Raw genomic sequence first — 14,574 nt, 5'->3', positions numbered from 1 at the left:
AATACAAAAAAAAAAAAAAATGCACACCAGTGTGGCAGAATTATCAGGTAGAGCATTTATTCTTTACAAGTTATTGACTGATATGTTTATTTTGTGTGAATCGTTCATCTCTGGTTCCCTTTAACAACTGACTAAAGACCATTTTTAGCCCTTCAAGTGTACCAGAGATGGCAATAATGGGTGTATGTATACTAAGGCTGGGTCCACACTAGACCCGGTTGCAGGACGGACACTGCAGTCCGGATCAGGGGAAGTACCCACCGTACTGCAAACTGATGTAAGTGCATCAGTTTTGCATCAGTTTTGTATCAGTTTCCGTTCAGGTTTTTCCCTGACAGAAAACGTCTCTATCATTAGGAAGGAGTGGGAGGATTTTTTGGGCCAATCATAAAGCTCAGGCTATCCGTTTTCACATCCGTTTTTTGCCTGTGGAGCTGGAGATGCGTTTTCTCATTGCTTTCACTACCCCTGCGTGTATCCGTGGTCCTGATCCATTGCGTGAAAATGCAGCAGGTCCGGACCTTCCGTTCAGGTTTTGAAAACGGATCCCCGCAAACGCAGACGGATCCGTTTTTTACTTGGGTGAGGCTGGCTGCTATTTTAAACATTAGTATCCGGGACTCCGTTTTTCATCAGGTTTGAAAAACGCAGCCACGGATACGTTTCCGGACCTAGTGCGGACCAGCTCTTACCTGGGGCTTCCTCCATCCCCATGAGGTATGTGGGCTCCCTCGCCGTCCTCTCTGTTCACTTCTGGAGGGAACTGGGAGTCAAGTCCATAGTCAGATTCTCATCTGATTTTGAGGACTAGCAGCAGAGCTCAATTCGTGACAGAAGCCAGCACTGCTGAGGTATTACAGACAGACGTACACAGAGACCCATTACAGCATCACTTTGAAACAGCTGCTGTTCAGCAAACGTTGCAGTGGTTGTGCATTTTTTCTTTTTTTTAAAAGACATCGGGACACATCTCATTTGCACTTTTGTTCATGTTTGAGCATTTATCTCCTCAGTATATTTCTGCACATCAGTTTTGAAGTGCCTGTTCTCAGCTTTCTTAGTAAAGGCACCTGAATATTCTATTACTAAGTGGGATCAAAACATACAAAAAAAAACTATTTTAGGATACGAGCAAACTGATCAACCAGTTCTGGAGGAAGTGGCACTCTGCGGATGGTACTGAGCTCGGGAAGCGTGGGGACGGTGACAAGGCCGGGTCCCTGCAGAGGGTAATCCATATCTGATATGCCTGACACAGTTGGGCAATCTGCAAAACCAAATGTTACAAAAAAATCAGTTCAGAACACACATTACCTCTTCTTCACTATACAGCTTCCCAATTACATCAACTTTTCAAATACAATGTATTACTATTTCTGGAACAGTAGTGAAGGTGTGATTAGGAATAGTGTGCCAAAGCTAAAACAAGTAAAAATGCTGCTGGCAGTAACTGTAACAGAATTTTTTCAATGAAAACACAAGGGGAAAAAAAAAAAAAAAAGGATGGCAGGCTGTAGTCGACAGTTGAGGCCTCTCTTATTCAGGGCTGTGGAGTTGGTACAAAAATCCTCCAACTCCTCAGTTTATGAAACCTCCGACTGACTCCACAGCCCTGCACTTACTGGTCCCCAAGCCGCTCAGAACCCCACTGTTGTGCCATTAACGACACCCAAATTCTGGAAGTCATCTTCCTGTCCTATTGCTGATGGCTGTTAGAAATGAAATATAATGACCATATGGAATCTCTTATCCAGGAATCTCATAGCAGGCTCCATAACCACCAAAACTCATGGACGCCATGGGTATATTCTTCGTGAATTTGAGGAAAGTAGTAGTCTAAGATTCGTTTCTTGTCTTTCCTTGCCACATGTGCACAGTTCTGGGCGTTCTCCTTTGTGGGCATATGGGGATTTTTGTGCCTCCCTCTGCCTCTGCTAAACAGTGGATATGCGAATCTGATGCACTTAACACGACTGACAAATAGGAAGCCGCTGGCTGGCTAACTCTTTCCTGACTCCCCCACCTTTTCCTTCCAGTTTTCTTTCTTGCTCTTTTTCATATTCATCTACCTTTTCTTCCCATTCTTTCATGGTATTGACGTAATTTATTACTTCTGCTGAATGCTTGGCTTACCCACACTGAAATGTCTGCTATGATGGAACTTATATTTTTTAGCCAATGTACATGTTCTGTAACTTTGATCAGAGGCACAGACATTTTCCTGGGGTCTGAGGCTGTCTACTTGCAATACTGAAAGAATACGTTAATATGGTATTAGATTACACGTTCATTTATTGGCCTGGTTCTACGCTATCTCATCTATTGGGCTATGAATTACACTGACCATATAGGGGGACACAGGAAAAGTCATCAGCTGTTCCTGTGCCCCCCTATATGATCAGTGTAATGACTGATTGTGCCCGTGTTCACCTAAACGGTAAGTGTATATGAATAGTCACCTATTTGCGGCCTCTTCTCCCCTATACTTCCCCTGCTGTTCCTCTGCCTCTCCTCCCTTATACTGCTCCTGCTGTCCCTCTACCTCTTCTCCCCTATACTGTCCCTCTGCCTCTTCTTCCCTATACTGTCTCTGCTGTTCCTCTGCCTCTTCTTCCCTATACTGTCTGTGCTTTCCTTCTGCCTCTTATCCCCTATACTGTCTCTGCTGTCCCTCTGCCTCTTCTCCCCTATACAGCCCCTGCTGTCCCTCTGCCTCTTCTCCCCTATACGGCTCTTGCTGTCCCTCAGCCTTTTCCACCCTATACTGTCCCTGCTGTCCCGCTGCCTCTTCCCCCCTATACTGTCCCTCTGCCACTTCCCCCCCATACTGTCCCTGCTGTCCCTCTGCCTCTTCTCCCCTATACGGCTCTTGCTGTCCCTCAGCCTTTTCCACCCTATACTGTCCCTGCTGTCCCGCTGCCTCTTCCCCCCTATACTGTCCCTCTGCCACTTCCCCCCATACTGTCCCTGCTGTCCATCTGCCTCTTCTCCCCTATATTGCCCCTGCCTATTCTCCCCTATACTGCCCCTGCTGTTCCTCTGCCTCTTCTCCCCTATACTGCCCCTGCTGTTCCTCTGCCTCTTCTCCCCTATACTGCCCCTGCTGTCCCTCTGCCTCTTCTCCCCCTGCTGTCCCTCTGCCTCTTCTCCCCTATACTGCCCCTGCTGTCCCTCTGCCTCCTTTCCCCTATACTGCCCCTGCTGTCCCTCTGCCTCTTCTCCCCTATACTGCCCCTACTGTCCCTCTGCCTCTTCTCCCCTATACTGCCCCTCTGCCTCTTCTCCCCATACTTCCCCTACTGTCCCTCTGCCTCTTCTCCCCTATACTGTCTCTGGTGTCTCTCTGCCTCTTCTCCCCTATACTGCCCCTGCTGTCCCTCTGCCTCTTCTCCCCATATACTGTCTCTGATGTCCCTCTGCCTCTTCTCCCCTATACTATCTCTCTGCCTCTTCTCCCCTATACTATCCCTCTACCTCTTTTCCCCTAAACTGCCTCTGCTGTCCCTCTGCCTCTTCTCCCCTATACTTCCCCTGCTGTCCCTCTGCCTCTTCTCCCCTATACTTCCCCTGCTGTCCCTCTGCCTCTTCTCCCCTATACTTCCCCTGCTGTCCCTCTGCCTCTTCTCCCCTATACTTCCCCTGCTGTCCCTCTGCCTCTTCTCCCCTATATTTCCCCTGCTGTCCCTCTGCCTCTTCTCCCCTATACTTCCCCTGCTGTCCCTCTGCCTCTTCTCCCCTATACTGCCCCTGCCTCTTCCCCCTATTCTTCCCCTGCTGTCTCTCGGCCTCTTCTTCTCTACACTGTCTCTGCTGTCCCTCTGCCTTTTTCCCTATACTGTCCCTGCAATCCCTCTTCTCCCCTATACTGCCCCTGCTGTCTCTCTGCCTCTTCTCCCCTATACTATCTCTCTGCCTCTTCTCCCCTATACTTCCGCTGCTGTCCCTCTGCCTCTTCACCCCTATAGTTCCGCTGCTGTCCCTCTGCCTCTTCACCCCTATAGTTCCGCTGCTGTCCCTCTGCCTCTTCACCCCTATAGTTCCGCTGCTGTCCCTCTGCCTCTTCTCCCCTATAGTTCCGCTGCTGTCCCTCTGCCTCTTCTCCCCTATAGTTCCGCTGCTGTCCCTCTGCCTCTTCTCCCCTATAGTTCCGCTGCTGTCCCTCTGCCTCTTCTCCCCTATAGTTCCGCTGCTGTCTCTCTGCCTCTTCTCCCCTATACTTCCCCTGCTGTCCCTCTGCCTCTTCTCCCCTATACTGTCTCTGCTGTCCCTCTGCCTCTTCTCCCCTATACTGTCTCTGCTGTCCCTCTGCCTCTTCTCCCCTATACTGTCCCTGCTATCCCTCTTCTCCCCTATACTACCTCTGCTGTCTCTCTGCCTCTTCTCCCCTACTCTGTCCCTTCTGTCCCTCTGCCTCTTCCGCTCTATACTGCCCATGCTGTCTCTCTGCCTCTTCTCCCCTATACTGCCCCTACTGTCTCTCTGCCTCTTCTCCCCTATACTGCCCCTGCCTCTTCCCCCCTATACTGCCCCTGCCTCTTCCCCCCCTATACTGCCCCTGCTGTCCCTCTGCCTCTTCTCCCCTTTACTGCCCCTGCTGTCCCTCTGCCTCTTCTCCCCTATACTGCCCCTCTGCCTCTTCTCCCCTATACTGCCCTTGCTGTCCCTCTGCCTCTTCTCCCCTATACTGCCCCTGCTGTCCCTCTTCCTCTTCTCCCCTATACTGCCCCTGCTGTCCCTCTTCCTCTTCTCCCCTATACTGCCCCTGCTGTCCCTCTTCCTCTTCTCCCCTATACTGCCCCTGCTGTCCCTCTGCCTCTTCTCCCCTATACTGCCCCTGCTGTCCCTCTGCCTCTTCTCCCCTATACTGCCCCTGCTGTCCCTCTGCCTCTTCTCCCCTATACTGCCCCTGCTGTCCCTCTGCCTCTTCTCCCCTATGCTGTCCCTCTGCCTCTTCTCCCCTATACTGCCCCTGCTGTCCCTTCTCCACTATACTGTCTCTGGTGTCTCTCTGCCTCTTCTCCCCTATACTGTCTCTGGTGTCTCTCTGCCTCTTCTCCCCTATACTGTCTCTGGTGTCTCTCTGCCTCTTCTCCCCTATACTGCCCCTACTGTCTCTCTGCCTCTTCTCCCCTATACTGCCCCTGCCTCTTCCCCCCTATACTGCCCTTGCTGTCCCTCTGCCTCTTCTCCCCTTTACTGCCCCTGCTGTCCCTCTGCCTCTTCTCCCCTATACTGCCCCTGCTGTCCCTCTGCCTCTTCTCCCCTATACTGCCCTTGCTGTCCCTCTGCCTCTTCTCCCCTATACTGCCCCTGCTGTCCCTCTTCCTCTTCTCCCCTATACTGCCCCTGCTGCCCCTCTTCCTCTTCTCCCCTATACTGCCCCTGCTGTCCCTCTGCCTCTTCTCCCCTATACTGCCCCTCTGCCTCTTCTCCCCTATACTGCCCCTGCTGTCCCTCTGCCTCTTCTCCCCTATACTGCCCCTGCTGTCCCTTCTCCACTATACTGTCTCTGGTGTCTCTCTGCCTCTTCTCCCCTATACTGTCTCTGGTGTCTCTCTGCCTCTTCTCCCCTATACTGTCTCTGGTGTCTCTCTGCCTCTTCTCCCCTATACTGTCTCTGGTGCCCCTCTGCCTCTTCTCCCCTATACTGTCTCTGGTGTCCCTCTGCCTCTTCTTCCCTATACTGTCTCTGGTGTCCCTCTGCCTCTTCTTCCCTATACTGTCTCTGGTGTCCCTCTGCCTCTTCTCCCCTATTCTGTCTCTGGTGTCCCTCTGCCTCTTCTCCCCTATACTGTCTCTGGTGACCCTCTGCCTCTTCTCCCCTATACGTTCTCTGCTGAACCTCTGCCTCTTCTCCCCTATACGTTCTCTGCTGAACCTCTGCCCGTCTCCCCTACTGCCTCTTCTTCCCTATACTTTCTCTGCTGACCATCTTCTCCCCTACACTGCCCTTGCTATCATTCTATTTCCCCTGACATTTTCCCTTTAGCCCCGCCCCTTCCCCTCTTACTGTAGACAGGCACATTCAGCAGATCGGACAGGTCGGGATAGGATCGATCTTCTTGCAGGAGGCGATCTATGATCCTCCCGGCTCCCTCCAGTGTCTCCTGCATGGCGGCGGCCGGGGCGCCGGGAGCTCCGGTGGGCATCGCAGGATAAGGAACTAATGGCACGAAACACGGTTCAAAACAGCACGAGACCCGCGCAAACCATCCAGCGGAAGCACGCCGCGCTTTCTGATGACGTCAGTTGCGGACATCCGGTCATGGGGGGAAAAGGCGGGCAGCTGTCAGACTTGTGAAACGCTAGAACATCTGCATGCCGTCACGTTACCTAGGCAACAAGACATTGGACGAGGAAGCCATGTTTGAACCGGGCAAAGAAAATATCAGAACACTGGCGCGATATATTCTAGCGCTCATTTCTCGTCCGATAACATTACTACTATCTGCACAATAACGTGACACAGACTGTGTGTGATATTACTGCAGGTGACGGAAGGAAACAGACATCAAATGTATCTCTGTGTCAGTTTGTCTCCCTTCGCAATCCGTACTGTGAAGAGGAAGTGAGTGCAGGGGGCGGGGTCGTGAGAGTGGAAAGTTGCAGACTGGAACTGAGAGTCTACAGCAGGTAATGATGGAAGAGATGCTTCAATGGAACCCAAAGTGAAAAACATATGAGGGCTGTCATGTGTATTTCATTTTAAACAATGCGAATTCTCTGGCTATCCTGCTGATCCTCTGCCTCTAATACTTTTAGCCACAGACCCTGAACAAGCATGCAGCAGATCAGGTGTTCCTGACAAAAATCAGACAAGTTAAGCTGCATGCTTGTTCCAGGTGTGTGATTCAGACACTATTGACCAGAAACCTCAGCAGGGCTGCCAGGCAACTGGTATTGTTTAAAAGGAACTAAAGACAGTAGCCTCCATGTGTTTCTCAATAAAGGTTCCTTTTCAGTGCTCCTCATTCATAACCCAAATCAACCTGTAACTCCTTCCTTCTCTATTGTCTGCTCATCAAATGTCTGCTTCTTAAAATAAATGTATTGTCTTGTTTGTGTTAGTGCTTGCTTTCTAATTTAGACCTAAAAGCCCAACCAGACCCAAAGCACTCAAGTCTACTAGTTAAAGAAAACCTGTACTGAAAATAAAAGTCAAAATAAGCATACACAAGTCATACTTACCTTCCATGTAGTCTACTCCTCAGTGTATTTCTCCTGTCCCGCATCCTGTTTGTTCACTATGATCAAGGGAATTTTCCGTTCCATTTTGAAAATAGCCATTACCCATAACAGCTTTCTGGTCAGCACACAGTTAAACTGTAACATCGCCCACTTGAGCCATAGGGAAACATGGACACATCAGTTCTCCTCTCAGCTGTAACTGACAGCAACTGATATATAACTGACAGCAACTGATATATTTCAGTTCTGACAAAATGTTGTCAGAACTGGAAGGGATCATTGTAAGAAGAAAATGGTGAGCTTCTGAGAGGAACTGATGGCAAGGTAACTATGTAATGTTCATTTGAAGTTACCTCATGTGTTTATTTTAAATATTTTTACTCAGTACAGGTTCTCTTTAAATGCATAAGTGTAAATATTCTTCAGAATTACATTTTACAAATTTTATAACACATTGGGCCTGATGCAGTAAACTTATTTTCCCAGATCATCATTTTTCATCTTTTGTTTAAAACAACATTTGCACTGTGCAATTGAAAAAGTACCGAAACATAAGTGAAAAAGTGCTGTCAAAATGATAATGAATATTTTTGTGCTTGTTGGTGGTTTAAAGGGCATTTTATTTATAATGTGACATTATCACCTAGGAGAAAACTTGGGGTATTGCATCACACCCATTGTGTAGATTTTTTTTTTCTCCTGTACATCTGTCCATACAGGCTTAAAAAGCAACTGATGTGAGGGGGATATGGAGGCTGACATTTATTTTCTTTTAAACAGTACATATTGGCTGCCCTGCTGATCCTCTGTCTCTAATACTTTTACCCATACACCCTGAACAAGCATGCAGATCAGGTGCTCAGACCCAAGTTTGACCAGATTAGCCACATGCTACATTCAGACACTACACACTACTGCAGCCAAAGAGGTTGTCAAAAAGCAAGGCAACTGTTATTGTTTATAAGGAAACAAATATAGCTACCACCACATGCCTCTCACGTCCGGTTACTTTCTGTCATACCTGGATAGTTTCTGGTTATCATACTGAGCCTTTGGACTAGATATACAATGTGCAACGTGTTTAATAGATAGAAACGTGGAATCTAATAAATAGCTTTTAAACCTGACGTCATTACCAAATTATATGTAAACAAAAGATGGATTGGGTATTTCTGATCCTATTGCAAAGAGAGATTGGTGATGGAGGTAGCACAGTTTACAGAGTTTACATGGTCAACATTTTTTTGTATAGCTTATGGTAGTACCAAGCTACGTCACAGGTGTGAGCCCAGAGTATAGGCTGCCATGTTAGCATAGGTATGTGTACAGATTGAGGATCACCCACTCGGTTTTATACATGTGGTTTTCAGGGCTGTGGAGTCGGTCCAAAAATCCACCGACTCCGACTCCTCAGTTTAGGATTCCACCGACTCCTCGACTCAGACTCCTCTAATTTGCACATTACAATTTTGTTGATTAACAGTATGTAACGTGAAATTCGTCTCTTAACTGCCAATGCTTAGGAATTTTACAAGACAACTTAAGTGAGAAGGATATGTAGACTACTATATTTATTCCCTTTAGACTAAAACTAGTCCTTGGTAAGAGTACTTGTAAAAGGTACAGACCGGACCAAAGAACATCTATCAGGCCCTCGGCAATGTAACTGCGGGTACATGTGAGAATGATGTGCAGGTACTCTGCAGGGGAATGAGGAGATTCTTCCTCTATTACACATCTGAACATGGATCAGGCTCTAGGCAATGTAACTGTGGGTACATGTAAGAATGATGTGCAGGTACTCTGCAGGGGAATGAGGAGATTCTTCCTCTATTACACATCTGAACATGGATCAGGCTCTAGGCAATGTAACTGTGGGTACATGTAAGAATGATGTGCAGGTACTCTGCAGGGGAATGAGGAGATTCTTCCTCTATTACAAATTCTTCATGCACAATCTGAACCAGGTTTATGGGTGATAGACAACACCTCTGTGTTCAATGTGCACAACATTCTCAGTGGATTCCCTGCAGCTTTGTGGAGAGTGCATATGTAGAGTATAGTACTACTGTGTAACAAAGTAAATCTGAGACAGATGAAATTAAAGTTTTATACTTACCTGGGGCTTCTTCCAGCCCCCTTCAGGCTAATCAGTCCCTTGCTGTCCTCCTCCGCCACCTGGATCTTCTGCTATGAGTCCAGGTACTTGAGCCAGTCTGGTGTAGTGCGCATGCACACACTCCGCCACCGGGAGCGTACTACACCTGCGCAGCACTATTGCGCAGGTGCATAATGCTCCTAACTGTGGAAGCGGCACGTAGCCAGACTGCTCTGACTGGCTGAATTACCTGGACTCATAGCAGAAGATCCAGGTGGTGGAGGAGGACAGCAAGGGACTGATTAGCCTGAAGGGGGTTGGAAGAAGCCCCAGGTATGTATAACACTTTTCTTTTCATCCGTCTCAGGTACCCTTTAATTTGTAGTCACCAAACCAAATTTTAACAAATCAAATTATTTGATTTCATGAGAAAAGTGCATACATTTGCATAAACCAGCATCAATGCAGACTTATTTCCATCTCATTGACCATCTCTATTAGTGACACGGCTACACATCAGGCTTTATACTTACAGCATAGATGTTATTTCGTATATATAAGAGATTCCTGTGTACACATCATATATACAGTCACAATCAGATATGTATATCTGACTTTAAAAATACAGGGACTGCTTTATTGAAGCAGCACAAGTAACTAATTTTGATTGGTTTATTTCATTTTTGTGGACTGAACACAGCTATTACTGTATAAATACTGTATATATACATTATTTTTAATGACTATTATCTGAGAAATAGAACATTTTATCATATTTTCTATTTTAATTACAGTTAAAAAATTCATTAGGAGTCAGAGTCGGTGCATTTTTTCCCGACTCCGACTCCAGGCACCCAAAATTGCCCGACTCCACGACTCCGACTCCACAGCCCTGGTGGTTTTGACGGGTAGGGCAGCCATAGTAAACATAAATTTCCTTTCACAAATATCAATTTACTTCATTTACATGAAATAGTGGCAGGGGACTTTAATTTAAATCCAGAGCTGTATAATCTATAACATTTTCTTATTGTTTATTACATTACTCTGTGTTTTTCCTAGTTACCACAATGGACAATCCCGAAGACCACAAAATGGCTGCCACCATGGGATTCTCTGGATTTGGTTAGTGACACAAATGGATAATGCTGTGTGCACTGTTTATTTAAATGTTGGTTGCTCTATCTATAGTGCAGTAGTCAGTACTTCTCCTTTTTCTTGGAATGATATGTTTGTTAGAGCCCCGCAGAGTAGACCGCGCATGAAGATCTGAAGCCACTGAGGTGTGCTGTATGAGACATATACAATTCATTTAAAGGGAATGGAGAGGCCATTGGCAACGAATATTGACTGGAGGGAAAATCAGCATGCTAAGTAATTGGATTGTAGTAGGACAAACGCATACGAGTAGGAACCCTTTGCACTAAAAAATACACACTGTAATCTATGACACAGACAGCAATACAAAATATGCTACTACTGTTAAAATGGAGCATGTTTCTTTCCAAAAAACTAATTTTTTTAATGAAGTCAGTTCTTATCATCACAGTTTTCTTTATAAATAACTGGCTGCATTTCAGCATCTTTAGTTATTTTTTATTACTATTTGTGTCAAAGGTTGCTTTATGTGTGATTTTTGAGTGCATATAGTTAAAGAGAACCCGAGGTGGGTTTGAAGAATGTTATTTGCATACAGAGGCTGGATCTGCCTATACAGCCCAGCCTCTGTTGCTATCCCAAACCCCCCTAAGGTCCCCCTGCACTCTGCAATCCCTCATAAATCACAGCCGTGCTGCTGACAAACAGCTTGTCAGAGCTGGCTGTGTTTATCTCTATAGTGTCAGTCTGCTGCTCTCCCCGCCTCCTGCAGAACTCCAGTCCCCGCCTGCATCCCTTCCCTCCCTGCTGATTGGAGGGAAGGGACGGGGGCAGGGACCGGAGCTATGCAGGAGGCGGGGGAGCAGCTGAGACTGACACTACAGATGTAAACACAGCCTCACAACACGGCTGTGATTTATGAGGGATTGCAGAGTGCAGGGGGACCTTAGTGGGGTTTGGGATAGCAACAGAGGCTGGGCCGTATAGGCAGATCCAGCCTCTGTATGTAGATAACATTCTTTAAACACACCTCGGGTTCTCTTTAAAGAGAAACTGTAACATCAAAATGTCCCCTGGGGGGTACTCACCTCGGGTGGGGGAAGCCTCCGGATCCTAATGAGGCTTCCCACGCCGTCCTCCGTCCCTCAGGGGTCTCGCTGCAGCCCTCCGTACAGCGGCGACGTAAATATTTACCTTCCCGGCTCCTGCGCAGGCGCTCTGGTGGCTGTCGGCTCCGAAGTAGGCGGAAATACCCGATCGTGGTCGGGTCTGCTCTACTGCGCAGGCGCAAGTCTCCGGCGCCTGCGCAGTAGAGCGGACCCGACGGAGATCGGGTATTTCCGTCTAGTTCCGAGCCGAAAGCAGCCACAGCGCCCCCGCTGGAGCCTGCAAAGGTAAATATTGAACTGACAGTTGGGTCTGTCGCCAGCTGTTCGGAGGGCTGCAGCGAGACCTCCATGGGACAGAGGACGGCGTAGGAAGCCTCATTAGGATCCCGAGGCTTCCCCCACCTGAGGTGAGTACCCCCCAGGGGATCTTTTTGATGTTACAGGGTCTCTTTAAAGGGAACCTAAACTAAGAGTGATATGGATGTTTCTTTTTAAAGAATACCAGTTGCCTGGCAGTCCGGCTGGTCTCTTTAGCTGCAGTAGAGGCTGAATCACAGACCTGAAACCAGCATGCAGCTAATCCAGTCAGACAGTCAGAGCACCGATCTGCATGCTTGTTGAGGGGCTGTGACTAAAAGTATTAGAGACACAGGATCAGCAGGAGAATCAGAGAACCGGTATTATTTTAAAAGGAAAAATCCACATCCTTCTCAGTTTAGGTTCCCTTTAATATTGGTATTAACTGAATTTGCCCACATCTCTTAGCCACCTGCCCTTTCTGTATTTCAGGTCTCTGCATTAGCAAAGAGCCACATTTGTGAATATATGTCCCAAAGTCATTGTGACCTGCCTTCTAGCTGTAGCTGTCTTACACCTATGCCATTATCATCACAACTCATTATAGTGGTCTCTTTATTTAAAGGTAAAGAACCCAAACAATTCAAGTTTAGATATCTGACTTATCTGTGACTCGTATGGGTTAAAGCGGAACTGAGATGAAAAACGAACTATAACAAGTAATTTGTCTATATATCTTATCTAAAGTTTAGATATTAAATCTAGCTGCAAATAGCTTTAACAGTATATGATTATTTCTTCCTGTGATACAATGACAGCAGCCATGTTCTGCTTGTCACATTACACACAGGCAAGCTGCTCTCCATCTCCAGCCCTCAGCCTGTGAAAACTTCACTCTCCTCTCCTGCTCCCTCCTCCCCTCTCCCACTGAAATCTGTGGCTAGTAACGCCTCCTCCTCCTCCTGCCCACACTGAGCTCCCATAAGCCCTTGCTACATGAGTCTGAGAGTGCCAAGGCACTGGAGGACCTGTGGGCAAGGCTTGTTTCGTTTATAGGGAGAGTATTAAAACAAACAAAAAAAAGTATTTGGCTTGAGGAATGCCCTATAATCTATATGAAAGGAACACAATTATGCAATGAGTAAAAGTTTATCTCAGATCCACTTTAAGCCTCGTACATGTGTATGAGGCAAGTCGCCTAGCAGGGATCAGGACACAATCCCTTGAGTGCCTGTGCGGGGCTGAGATTGTACAGATGTGATGCTAGGCTAGTGAAGCGTTCGGTTTCTATGTGGGGAAAGGAGCATTGTTGAATCAGTGCCAGAGCAGCATCATGGAGAGGGTGGGGTGTGTAAGTAGTGCAATGCCCTTGGCCAGTACTCCTCTCCAGCATGTAGCATAATGCACGTTACCATGGCAACGCTTGTGTTAATTCTTCGTGTGTCACGTTAATAGTGTAACAAGCTGTACACTGTTGGCGGTAGTAATGGATGGTAATATTGGCATGTGCTGCTTGCGAACGACGATATTATGAGCAGTTAGTGCATCAACTCCAAAGTTTGGTTGTTGTGAGAGAGCATTGAAAAACGCCAATACTGACTCCCTAAAGTGCATTTAAAAAAAATAAAGAAACTATGAGGTTTTGTAATGTAACTTGGTATTCTCCCTCAAGACTTGCTGGAACAGGAGTATAGCTGCACCCACACTTGACTATACACCAGTTCTGTGTTGGAGCAGCGGCTAGTTTTTAGTCCTTTTTGGTGGAAAAGGGCAGGGCCATCACCTATGAAGCCCCACCCCTGCCAGTCTACCTATCAGCAAATAAACATAGGGTTAGGACAGCTATTTAACTTAAAGAGGAGCTGTCAGCCATACTATCGCAGACAAAAACCCACATATATAAGTAGATAAATACTTGCTCTACTTACATAACATATGTATTGCACTGTCTATGTTTAGATTTTAGTGATTATTCTATAGTAAGAAAAGACAAAATCCTTCTTAGGATTCTCCATTTCAACTGTGGCTATTTCCAAGCCAATCCTGATGTAATTTCCTCCCTTACTCTCCTCTGCCTGATTGTGTATGCATTGCCCGCCCTCCTCCCAGTCTTCAGACACTACCACCCAGCTCTGCAATAGAAAGTGCATTGTCTCAGTATGAGAAATATTGGCCAATCAGAGAGGAACAGAGGTGTCGGAGGGGAAAACAAGAGGGAAAGAGGTTTCAGCCAATCAGGCTGCATTCGTTAAGTCTGAGGGCAAAGAAGAGAAGCAAAAAATAACAACCCAGCATACCTTGCTACTTCCTTTGTGCGGAAATGTACCAAATAAGAGTCAGGTAAACTGGGGAATGATCATTTGTCAACAAGAAAAAGTAATACTGATTTTTAATTTTGGATTACCTGGTTAGCATCCTTATTACTTGTTTATTAGATAAAAATAAAGCATTGATTTTTTATTTTTTGCCCGACAGTTACACTTGAAATTCCACATGCTGTGGAAACTATGTTTAACATGTTTATTCTGACCCTCTTGTTTTTTGCTCTCAGGAAAGAAAGCCCGGACATTCGACTTGGAAGCCATGTTTGAACAAACCCGCAGGACAGCTGTGGAGAGAAGCAGGAAAACATTTGGTAAGTTCTTAACCACTTGTGGACCAGGTACGTTGAATCAACGTCCAGTAGATGGTGCTACAGTTCTGACCGGACGTTGATTCAACGTCCGCGCTAACAAACCATCCCGACGCGATCATGCGCACCCGGAGGTGGAGATTAAGCTGTCA

At 46.8% G+C, this 14,574-nt stretch overlaps 2 protein-coding genes across 5 annotated transcripts in view; one reads left to right on the top strand and one right to left on the bottom strand.

Annotated features, from left to right (window-relative positions):
* The window catches only part of NUP155 (nucleoporin 155), a 111,760-nt gene extending 105,498 nt beyond the window's left edge, over positions 1–6,262 (bottom strand). Inside the window, exons 1-2 of the mRNA XM_068250597.1 lie at positions 6,011–6,262; positions 1,130–1,267 (exon numbers count right to left, since the gene is read on the bottom strand). Of these exons, the coding sequence (XP_068106698.1) occupies positions 1,130–1,267; positions 6,011–6,149 (277 nt within the window). The 5' untranslated portion in view covers positions 6,150–6,262. The remainder of the gene's footprint in view (positions 1–1,129; positions 1,268–6,010) is intronic.
* Positions 6,251–14,574, top strand: part of WDR70 (WD repeat domain 70) — a 345,359-nt gene continuing 337,035 nt past the window's right edge. For 3 of the 4 annotated variants that reach the window (XR_011023493.1, XM_068250633.1, XM_068250610.1), the window contains exons 1-4: positions 6,623–6,633; positions 10,349–10,411; positions 12,283–12,415; positions 14,342–14,425. Coding sequence is in view for 3 of the 4 variants with exons in the window: in XM_068250633.1 (XP_068106734.1) it covers positions 12,319–12,415; positions 14,342–14,425 (181 nt within the window). In the remaining variant the exon portion in view is untranslated. Of the gene's footprint in view, positions 6,634–10,348; positions 10,412–12,282; positions 12,416–14,341; positions 14,426–14,574 lie in introns of all 4 variants that reach the window. The other variant, XM_068250618.1, reaches the window with a different exon arrangement.

This window comes from Hyperolius riggenbachi, chromosome 1 (genome assembly GCF_040937935.1).
Source record: "Hyperolius riggenbachi isolate aHypRig1 chromosome 1, aHypRig1.pri, whole genome shotgun sequence".
Classification (NCBI taxonomy): domain Eukaryota; kingdom Metazoa; phylum Chordata; class Amphibia; order Anura; family Hyperoliidae; genus Hyperolius; species Hyperolius riggenbachi.
Note: the sequence above shows the minus strand (reverse complement) of the source record. Positions and strands in the feature narration are given on the sequence as shown.